Consider the following 12,049-nt stretch of genomic DNA (forward strand, 5'->3'; position numbering starts at 1 on the left):
TATATTTCTCAAATTTCCTCCTCATCCTCTCCATTCCACATCCTTAATGTGTATAACACATTTAAACAACATTATCCATACTATCACTATTTTTCCTATATGTAAATTCAAGTTGTCTGTCTGAGTCAGAGTCACTAATTTATTTATATCTCAAGCTACAGAGCTCCAAATTAAGATCCATTAATTTTCCCTGAAACTAGACTCACATATATTCTTACCATAAATTTTCAGAATTTTTGGTTCAACCAATAAGTACAATTTATTCTTTAAAGTTTCCCCTGTTTCACTATTCGATAGTTCCGACCCCTCTTCACTAAAAAATAATTATCTTTTTGTATGGAATTCGGATGATATCCCCGCTTGTTTCTATTGAAAATAGACTCATTAATTATTTTAAATATATAAATTATAACCCATAATTATTTTTATACAATTTTTAATGATTCTTCCAAGTCAGAACAGGGGAACCAGAATTCATTCTGACCTTATCTGACAAAATTCATTATATCTCATGATTTACAATTCCATTACTTACACTGTTTCTTCTATGAGAAACTAGACTCAATAAGATTTAATTCCATATTTTTTCATCCTCTAATTAAATTTCCATGATTTATGTTAATTTTTCAAATTTAACCTCTGCTCTTGTCCAAAACTGTTTTAGTGCAAGATGTTGATAATCAAATTTATAACACCCTCCTTTCCTTTTTCTACAATATTTTCTATCAATTCCTCTTGTTTCCCTTCACTAACATATCAAGAACATAGAACCTTATATAATAAAACCCTACATTAACATCAATTTCATACTTTTTCAATAATATCAAACTTAAAAATATATTGAAACCTTGATGTTCTTACATTGCTCTATTGATTTCAATCTTTAACTTGATTTTCTCTCTCCTCCAGCTTCTATATATCGAATCTAACTTGATATTCTAGCTCCCCATAGTCTTCTTAACATTTTTCTCTCTTGGTAGCTAAGGAAATTGTTTTGATTTTTAGGTGAAAATGGTAAATTTTTTGTGGAAGGACCAAATTGTAAAGAAAGCAAAACTTTCTCTCTTCCCTTCTCTTCTAAAGTGAAATGCATGGGAAAGGAAGATGATTCTTCGATCTTTTCTTCCACATATATATATACTAAATAAAATAATAATAAAATGATAAAATGTCATTTAAAAATTAAATTAAATTATTAATAAACTAATATTTATTTATTTATTTAATCTAACATATCTCCAACATATCATTATTTTCTAGATTTCTCTTTCTTCTAATTGACCATTTTGCCCTTTAGATCTTTTAAAATTCCATCATTAAGTCATCACTTAATTTGGTAAAATTACGATTTAGTCCCTCATAATTCTTCATCTATTCAATTTTGTCCCAATTCATCCATTTTCTTTAGTTTCTGGATTATTCCAACCTTAAAATATTTACACTATTGGTCCTTCAACTTTTCGTATTTACACTTTAACCCCTCAAATTTTGAGTATTTACTCTTGGATAACAAAATTTTTCTCACTTTTGCAATTTAATCCTTTCTTTAATTAATATGTCATAATATACTTCCCAATGTTGTCATAACTCAAAATTCTCCTTTTTGCCACTTTACTTCCTTACTATATCAAAGATAATATCTTACTGTAAAAATTTTCGGGGTATTACACAAAGTGTAATAAAATAAAATAAAAACAGATTCGAAATTGCAAAAAAAAAAGCAAATAAAGTAAACTGGTAATAAAATATTTTTAAGCTTAGCCTTAGCCTCGGTGTACTCCAATCTTGAATCGATCCTTGAAATAGATTTTCCTTTCCAAGCGATAAGCTGGTTATAGCAATCGAGGATTCATAAAACTGCCAACTCCTCCTCTCGTAGTCAATCTCAGTATCACCTGCAAATCGACCCTTATCGAATTTCTAACCACGTGGCACATACCTGTAATTTAAGACTTCGACAGCCTTACAATCTGAAAAGCCCAACTCGAATTAATGACCTCAACCGTGTGAGTTGTTTAAATCCGATCACTATTTCCCTTAACGGAATCCAACTAGCTTTCTCCAATTGAACACACCAATTTGTTCTCGGGACTTTGAATATAGCACACCTGACTCAACTTTCCAATTGTACGCTAAACGATTCCAACCCAACACGCTTTCTGAATTGAAGTCGAATCAACTTTGAGGGACGAATTTGTACTATCCCATATATTGGAGAGACAGCGAATACCGAATTGTAAATTATTTAGTGTAGGTTCATATCTCACGATTACTTTGTCGAAGTGATATCCGGACTAAGGCTAAATAGGGTTTAATTAATTATGGAAAGAATCATACTTGAAAATAAATGATTTAAATGAAATGATGGAAGATGGAAAGGGGAAGGGCCTTGGAAGGTAATTAAACTAAAAAGTTGAAAATAAAAGGAAAATAATTGAAATGGCATAATGAAAAGTGACGCAGGAAGGGAAAGAAAATAAACCACGTTTGGTTCGCTGTATTGGAATAGAGGCGTAATGGAATATATGTGTAATGGAATAGAGACGTAATAGCAAATCAATTGTTTGGTTGAATGTAATGGAATAGATGCGTAATAGTAATCTTGTGTTTGGTTGAATGGAATAGAGGTGTAATAGCATAATGGAAAAAATTAAAATGACTAGAATACCCTTAGCATAAATTTGTTTGGGTAAATGATTATTGTTATTGTTATTTAAATTTTAATAAGATTATTAATATCAATAATAAATAATTTAATCATATTTAAACATAATTATTATTAAATATATTATAATTAAAATATATAATTTAAAAATTTCTTAATAATTAATATTCTTATATGAATTTACTCAAATCATAATATATGATACTATAAAAGATAATTTAACATAATTATTATTAAATATATTATAATTAAAATATATAATTTAATAAAATTCTTAATAAACAATATTCTTATATGAATTTACTCAAATCATAATATATGATACTATAAAATATAATTTAACATAATTATTATTAAATATATTATAATTAAAATATATAATTTAATAAAATTATTAATAATTAATATTCTTATATAATTTAATAAAACAATTAAGCAAAGATCCATTAAAACATGTTTTGAAGTTTGATACTACAATAGAGAATACAAACAAAAGAACCCATTTTTGAAGCACGCATACTTTTTGAAGCATATGAAATTACTGCAAGTTAGAGCATATGAAATTAAGCAAAGATCCATTAAAACATGTTTTGAAGTTTGATACAATAGAGAAGACAAACAAAATAACCTATTTTTATTAGCTGACTAATAAGTCCATTGGCAAATTTTACTCTATATTCTAGCCTAGTACTCATCCCTTCATCTTCATCTCCTTCACCGATTCCAAGCCCACTTCTTCATAATCTTTCTCAAGAGCGACCAAGTCTTCTCTAGCTTCGAAAACTCACCTTCCTCCATACCCTCACCGACATACCAATGCACAAATGCATGCTTTGCATACATCGATCAAACTTATGATCAATCCTTGAGAACACTTTAGCAACACTAGTAGAATTTGAAATCATGCAAAGCGCCTTTGAACCTTGGCCAAATCCCCACCAGTACCACAGTTGGAGGTGGTAGTTGATGCCACACTTGAACCTGTGGGACACCAATTAACAAACTGGATTGTCCTTTTGGTCTTGATTGTTGCCACTGCAGATTCACATCTTTAGGCACCACATCTCCTCTGTACATCAAGCAACACGCCATGTATTTCCCATGGCGTGGATAACATTTGGCCATCATCAAGTGGTTCAAATGCACTTTGCTTGTGATTTCGCTCGATAGTTGCTCATGGTAAGCCTTTTTCCGCTGAAATCACTGTGCATATGAAGACAACATGAAATGGATTCTAGGGTGCAAAAAAATGAGGTGTTCGAATAACATAGATTTTCAATTCCCTTTAAACGGTTCTCCAAACCAATAAAGATTGTACCAATACCTTATCCAGATTATTTACATTCTATCTTAGTTACCATTATTTTATCTAGATTTTAGGTGAGTATCGAATATGAATATGCAAGTATACTCAATTTTCTTGAAGATCATATCCTATAGTTATGTCCAAATAAGTATCAAATACTACCAGATCCACTCTCCAACTCCAGCAAACACAATTAATTTATTTACTTTGCATGATTCAATGCAGGAGGTGGTTTCCATTCAATATGTCTCAATATGTACAATAACAATAATCCATCAACTATGTATATAAACATTATTGAATCACATTACTAAGAAACTAAATAAATAGGAAAATAATGCGGTGTATAGGACGATTTGTAATATTGCACTTTGTTCTAATATTTCTAATTTTATTACATATATATTAATTTTTCTGATGATTCTTCAATTGAATTTATACAAACAAAGAGAAAGAGATATCACTGAATCACCGATCACGTAAGGATTCATTTAGAACAAATTGGAAACACACTGTTATGGAACAAAATAGAAAGCCAGAAGAAAAGCAGAAAAAGAAAGGAGGACAGAAACAGCAAAGAACACAGAAGAAAATAGAAGAAATAGAGACAGAATAGCAAGGAGGAGGAGAAAGGAAGAAGGGAGATGAAACATATTTAATTCATCAAAAATGCCTTAAAAAAATACATAAAGAGGATTACATTGTCAGAAACAAGATGACATAAGGATAAAGGAATAAAGAGGATTCAAATGAGAATCACAAATAACTATCGTTTGAATCGAACACAAGTTAGATAACAAGAAAGCATAAAAACAAACTGATCAACCAATTAATCAACCAAAATCAGCTGCAGCACAATGAAAGCAGTGTAATAGGGTAATCGTTCAAGATTCATACCTCAACAAAAACCAAACGCCGAGACCGGAGAGAAAAAAATGAAGCAGTAGATTTCGGGTAAAGAAATGAGAGACCGAGAGAGAGAATCGGTAAAGAAATGGGAGGAGAAATGATGAGGACAGAAACAAGAGAGGGTGGAGGTCGATTTCGGGTAGGGAGGGAGGGTAAAACAGAGACTTGGGGAGGGAAGCCAGACGTAATGTGTAATACTCGATTTGGGAAGGGATTAGAAAAGCAGGGAATTTAGGGATTAGGTCGGGATTGTATTACGCGCGTAATACCTATTACAGCGAACCAAACGCCGGAATAGGGGCGTAATGTAATAGGCGCGTAATCGGGGCGTAATGGATTAGCTAATACACTGAACCAAACACAGTGTAATTATTTTAACTTTTCTGGTGTATAAGGGATAGTATAAGGTAATCATCCTTCATGTGTTGGTAGGTTGACTAAGTAAAAATCATTGGTCAAAGAAATTAGAACTAAGAAATGAGCTAGTCATTGGTTCTGTTTTCTGTTTGTTGTTTGCAAGGATTTTTATGAGGAGGGCTTAACTCCTTTAGAGTCGTTAGGGTGTCTCCTGCAACAAACTGAGGCCTCTTTGGTGGGTGGTTATGGTATGGTGAAATTTTTTATATTATAGCTATAGTAACTAATATCACCGTCATCGCTGGTTTTAATGGTTATGGTATGGCGAAAATTTTTATCTTACAGCTATAGTAATTAATCTCACCATCATCGTTGTTTTTAACCTTACCAAAGATATACACACCACCGATCCAAATTAATCCTGAATGTTTGTGGCGGCGGTGGTGGGATGACACCAAGTGTAGGAAAATTTTGTCTAGAGTAGATTTTTAAGAAAAAGAGATGGATCAAAATGATACACTTAAATACCAAAATTTTCTTATATAAAATCATTCCTAAATAGACATGCACTCATTCTTGGGCATTGGGCATTTTTTGAAATTTTGGAATATTTTGAGGGAAAAGTGAAAAAATGAGTGGACATCCTAAGGAAGGGTAGGATGCTGGTGGGACGACACCAAGTGTTAGAGAAATTTTTGCACTAGATAAGTTCCTAGGAAAGAGCGGTAATGATAGGATGCTTGTTGGACGACACCAATGAGGTGTTTGGTTCGCCGAATTTAACATTATGACTCGTGATATTACATTCTAAAATGAGATTATGATGTTTAGATTTTAACATGCCAGTCATCCCTTAATCTCACATTACGGCCATCCTATAATATGACCCATTTATTAGGTAATATTAAATTACGGGCGTAATCTTAAAATTTGTACCAATTTGTCTTTCTTTCTTTTTTATTCTAATCAATTTAGGTTTTTTCTTAAATAAAGTTTTAGACTAATCTAAAAAAATCTTAACAATAGGCCAGTAGATACCATAATTACAATTATAATCATTATATTTTATTTAATAATTTATTTATTACTATACTAATTATGTTTAATGTTGCAATCACTTTTATGAATTATTATAATTTTGATTTATAAGTTTATTCAACACAATATATTTACTTATTAATATATAAATTACAACAAAAAGCAAAAATTGTAATAATTTATCGTAATTTTATGAAAATTGAGAATAAAAAATATTAAAATAACTAGTTAAAAAAATTCTAAAATAAGTAAAATGCGCTTCCAGGTAATCTTACATTTCTTCAACCAAACATCGGAATCTTAAATTCATGCTAAATGAATCAAACAAGGTAATCACATATTCCACCTGTAATGTCACATTCTCGAAATCCTATTACGGAACGTAATTTAAGATTCTGCAAATCAAACACCCCTCAAATGTTAAAGAAACTTATGCACAATGTAGGTTTCTAGGACCATTTTAAGGAAAAGTGAAAAATTGAGTAGACAATTTTAAGGAGACGACACTTAGTGTTGGAGAAAATTGTGCATCAGGTAAGTTCTTGGGGTGTTGGTGGGACAACACCAAGTGTTAGAATGTGTGCCACATAGGTTCGCATACCAGATAGGTTCTGAAGAAAAAGAGTAGGTCACAATAGACACTCTTATGTGCTAAGTCTAGTATTTATTAGACATAAAAAAGTGAGAGGATATTGTTAGAAAATTTTGAAAATTTTTAAGGAAAAGTGAAAAATACAAAAAATAAGCTTAAGTCTTTAAGAATAAAATTCAACAAGGTGGAGTAAAAGGAATACCACCAAAAGAAAATACTCAATAAAGAGAGAGAGAAAGTGAGAAGAATGTTAAAACTAACCAGTTCAATTCTTATATAGGCTTTAAAACCTTCTAACCCCCTTCTCCCTTAGCGATGTGAGATATAATGAAAATTCTCATTTTTCCAACACCAATTAAAATATTTTCTGCTTCCGACTTGGATGTTGGGATATGTTGATATTTTCTGCTTCCAAAAACAAATACTAAATAAGCATTTTTAGCTGCTGGCCTTTTTCTTTATTAATCAAACCATTACTCAGAAAAACATAATACTGAAACTTCCACAATTTTTGGCGTACGGAAACTTCATATATAGAATCAGAGTCATGAATTGCACACTATTAACGCGTCAAATTGTAAGCCTTTTGATTTTTTGGCAGAAGAAGATTAACATGGCATTGACCAAAAATTCTTACAGGATAAATTACAAAGGTAACATATCATGTTATGATGATGATAATAACTACTAATGATATCATTCAATTCAAAATCTCTTCCCCCTACCATGCTTTTTTCCATATATAAGTTATAATTTCCATTTTTTTCCCTTTCGCATTTTATCCAAAAAAAACAAGAGTGAGATTCATGGTTCATGGCTGTTGACACGGCTGTGAAGTTCCAACATTTCTTGATGGTTAGGATCAACAGAGAGAGCTGCTCGACAATCTCGAAGGGCAGCCAAGACATCACCAACATGCTCATGGAAGGCAGCTCGTAGGTGTAGAAGGTGAAGGTCTGCTTTAAATGCAATTGCCCTTGACAGTTCTGCAATGGCTTCCTTCTCCTTGCGGCTATCCATTAACACTGTTTGATAAACACAACCATAACAGCCTTTAGTTCGAAAATTTGCTAACACAGCCTTTATAATAATACATGTATATGTTCTGACCTGCAGCTCGATACCGGTAAGGATATACCCTGAGTGGATCTATTCGAGTGACCATCTCAAGATCTGCCTTTGTGAGGTCACGGTCACAGTACTCGGACCTCTTCTCATATGCGGATGCATTATTTTTAGCCTTTTCAATAAGTTTGGTCATTTCAACATATGCGGTGGCCTTATCATTTTTGAGAAAATGGACACGTGCAAGGCCTTGATGGGCTCTCGTGTGACGAATTTTAAGGGCATTAATGTAGCAGTCGGCTGCTGAGTCTAATTTCCCACAATCAACCAAGACACTTCCAAGATTATTAAGAGCCTGAGAAAAGAACTCAAACCAAGATTAGACATGCTGAAAACCCATGTTTTTCAACACCAAAATTGGAACCACGGACCACTACCAAGCACAAAATTAGAATCTTTGGTAGACTGTGGTAACCATTTAGCATCACTAGGGCAAACTCAACCAAGTTAAAAGGGAGTAGGTTCCTAGCAAAACTACATGAAATTTGTAATGATGTAAGCCTTGCTATATATCAAGGCAAATATGGTAAAGTGTAGTTACACATAGCATATTTTCTGATGAAAGGGGTAGGGAAAAGGAAACCTTACTTGACCTTTCCGAAGATTATCTGAGGGGCATTTCAAGGCATTTTCAAGCAGTGAAATAACCGTTGAAGAACAAGATGAATCGAGACTAGAGTCAGCCAATGCATACGCTTTAAGGAAGAACGCCTCAAAGGATCTACTAATTTTAATAGACTCTTCTGCCTTTCGAAGCCCTTCCTCACAGTGACCAGTATCATATAGGATCCATCCCTCGTAAACCAGGCGTTCATGCTCACTGGATGCATGTCTACGAGCTAATTCTAAACTTCGCATAGCCGCATCAGGACAATTCAACCTGATCAAGTGAAGCCACAAGTTCTTGCAAGTCATTTAAGCATGATACAGCAAACCAAACTAACGGCAATGGGGAGAAAATGATGAATTGAAAAGGGGGGGGGGGTGAGCATATATAGTGGATAGATGGGGAAGAAAATGGATGCTATAAAATGGCCCCCCGGGGGGGGGGGGGTGAGAAAAGCTGCAGACCTTTAAATTAAAAGATATTATGTCAGAAGGTCCATAAAAGACTGGAAGTATGTATATACCTGAGGAGAAGCAATGATTGTCTGAAGTATAAAACACCTTTTGCCCCACCAGATTCAAGCATCTGATAGATTACGGAGAGAGATCCAATATCATCAACAGAAGACCACCTATCATACAACTGCATCCAACAATCTGCAGTTGTCCAACTGCCAACATGCTCACGCACAAGCGTACGGAGATGGGATGCTGCCACTCGTCCCTCAAACATTCTGTAATCTGGGGAAAGTGTTAGAATTGCCTGAACATCACGAATGGCTGCTTTGTAATCCTCAATAGCTAAATAAAGACAAAATCGGAGTTCCATGCATTCTAATGCAAGTTTAAACCCAAGAACACGGTTGATCTCAGCAAGAGCAGCTTGAACATTCTGTTTCATCATTAGGGAAGCAGCCCGATACATATAGGGGTATGTGAGAGTTGGGTCAAGTTCGGTTGCTTTCTCAAGGTCTTCTGACCTTTTATCACCTTCACAGTATAATGACCTTTCCTGATACATCCACCCCAGTGGGTTAACAGAAGAAATCACGGAGCTCAGCTTCTCATAAGAACAGAGTTTATGACCCTTAATGTAACCCAGTCTAGCCAAACCAGCAATGGAGTAAACATGACCCAAACTCACAGCTTTCTCAAAAAGACCTTCAGCTACATCATACTCTTTCCTCAGAAGCCTTACACATCCCAACTGATGAAAAGCTAGCAATTTCTCTCTATCAGTTTCAGCTGATTCAATCAATTGTTCTAGGAAACAAACAGTTTTATCAGATCGGGGATCAAGGTTCATAGCTACTTCACTTAACAAACAATACAGAGAAAATGAGGCCTGTCCAACCATGATTGATCTCTGTTGTCTATCTGCATGGCTAAATATTTCCACCACCCGTTCATCATTCAAACAAACAGGCAGTTCGTGTAAGAAAACTTGCAGACATGATGCTGCCAGGACAGGGGAATTCTGTTCAATGGCGTATTCCATAAACTCCACAGCATCATCTTTGGTGCAAACCAAAGATGCAAGTTTCCTATCACAAGCATCTTTGAGTCTTTCGCAACAAAACTTATTTGAAAAAACTAGAATTTCCAACAAAAGATCAGGATGAACTTCACTCAAACTGCCTGTGATGCTGAACTCACTAATTGTCCTCATACCCAATGGGGAGATATTGTTTTCAGATAAATCTATGTCCTGAGAAGACGACTCAGTGAAGTACCCATTAAGCATAGCATGAAATGGGGCCGAAAGAGAAGCAATCTTCTGCCTATCACAAACTATTATCTCATCACCAATCTTAAAGTTCACATTTTTCAGGCTCTTGTCCCCATTCATCGCAACAGTCTCCTTCGAACAGCCATTCACCTCGACTTGAAGCTGAGAAACATCTACTGGCCCAAACTCTTGTGCGCACTTATTGCAAGTCGCAAGCAAGTCAGCAATAAGTTCTTCTCCTTGCTTTTCATACCTTAACCATGCCCCAAAAACAAGCTTCTCATGGACAGTGCCAGCCCTCTGCCAAGCAGAGCGGAGGCTTCTTCGCATCAATTTGGTTTCTCCAAGGCCCCTAAAGATCTGAAATTGTAATAAATAAAGAGTCGACCTCTCTTGAGGAGAACATGACTCCATCTCTTCATGAATTTGAGCTAAAACCTCTACGTAGTCAATAGGTTTAAAGAAGGGCAATATCGGTGGCTCAGGAACCTTGATAAATGATTCTCTACAGCAAATTTACCAAAACAATCTCAATTCAACTTTCCAAAAAAAAAATGGAAACTAGAAGAAACTCATTAAATCAAAACAAATACTTACATGGATGAAGAATTGGTATGGGAAGAAGATAATTTGGAAAGCTTCCCTCTTTCAACTTGGAGCCAAGACTGAGGGTTAATAGCATTAAGCTGTGACTCTTTACATGAATCAGAGGGAAAGAAAGTCCTCATCGGGCATAACAGATTAAACAAGTCCCAGATCTCCACAATAACCAAATAGGGTCTTCTTGCTCTTCTCTCTTTCCAAAACTCAAAAAACAATCACAGAAAATTTTTGAAGAAAAAAAATCCAGAACAGTTCCCTTTCTTATTTATAATCACACTACTACTATTGGGCTAAAACATCCTTCCCTCCCATATCACCAAGCAACAAAACTTCTATTAAAGACATTTAATACAAGCCAACAGAACACCAGAAACAAACAATCATTCACTATGTTTTCAGTATGGAGCATCTATTAAACAAACCGGTAGAGTCTATAATTAGACACAAGAAATTAAAGGAGAAAAAATGATTCTGTCCACTGTAAAAGAAAAATCAACTAGTCGAGGGTGTTAAGACACATCCAAACTTAATCAATTACCCAATAACAATTAATCGAAGATCTTTACCTCAAAGACAACCAAACCCAAAATAAAGCCAAAATACCTTGAGAAACACACTCTTAGTTGTGGAGAGTGAGAAAGAGATAGAAGAGAGTTGGAAGAGGAAAAGCTGAGGTGAGGCTTTGGAGAAGGCAGAGGCAGAGGGAGATCAAAGTTTGAATCAAAAGGGAACAAAAAAGAAAAATAAAGATAGAAATTCCTGAGTGTCCACTGTCTCCACTTTCCTATGCTGTTTGTAACGTTTCTTTTGTTTGGTAAAAGGGAAAGTTATATCTTGTTTTTTCGTTTTCTTTTCTCACTCATTTACGTTGGACACCAGAAATACAGCTTGGAAGAAAATACCCCCCAAAAAAAAAAACATAACTACGCTTAAATAATTATAATAAATAATTGTAATAAAAAAATTGAAAGGAAAGAAAGTGGGATGTCAGAGAGAGACAGGCAGATTAAGATAATTTTAGTGAAGGATTATTGTATAGTTGTCTCATGTACATCAATTTTACGATAAAATAAAATAATTTCAGAATAAAAAAGAATAAATAATTTCAGTAGCCGAAAA

General features: G+C 34.2%; 1 protein-coding gene and 1 pseudogene across 1 annotated transcript; both read right to left on the bottom strand.

The window, feature by feature from the left end:
* Window positions 1–3,243: 3,243 nt before the first annotated feature.
* On the bottom strand, window positions 3,244–3,889 carry LOC128034834 (uncharacterized; annotated as a pseudogene).
* A 3,540-nt stretch (window positions 3,890–7,429) lies between these two features.
* LOC105803134 (ETO1-like protein 1) lies at window positions 7,430–11,823 on the bottom strand. The gene is made up of 5 exons (XM_012635147.2): window positions 10,925–11,823; window positions 9,123–10,832; window positions 8,581–8,872; window positions 7,978–8,287; window positions 7,430–7,892 (listed from the first exon to the last, which is right to left on the bottom strand). The coding sequence occupies exons 1-5, from the start codon at window positions 11,053–11,055 to the stop codon at window positions 7,672–7,674; spliced, it is 2,664 nt and encodes an 887-aa protein (XP_012490601.2). The 5' UTR covers window positions 11,056–11,823; the 3' UTR covers window positions 7,430–7,671.
* Between the last annotated feature and the right edge of the window lie 226 nt (window positions 11,824–12,049).

The sequence above is a fragment of the Gossypium raimondii genome, chromosome 11, assembly GCF_025698545.1.
Source record: "Gossypium raimondii isolate GPD5lz chromosome 11, ASM2569854v1, whole genome shotgun sequence".
Classification (NCBI taxonomy): Eukaryota; Viridiplantae; Streptophyta; class Magnoliopsida; order Malvales; family Malvaceae; genus Gossypium; species Gossypium raimondii.

Coding starts and splice junctions, on each gene's coding strand:
- LOC105803134 (XM_012635147.2), bottom strand. CDS start 11,055: ATGAGGACTTTCTTTCCCTCTGATTCATGTAAAGAGTCACAGCTTAAT. Junction 8,873..9,122: donor CAATCATTGCTTCTCCTCAG/GTATATACATAC, acceptor TCACTTGATCAG/GTTGAATTGTCCTGATGCGG. Junction 7,893..7,977: donor TTACCGGTATCGAGCTGCAG/GTCAGAACATAT, acceptor TTTATCAAACAG/TGTTAATGGATAGCCGCAAG.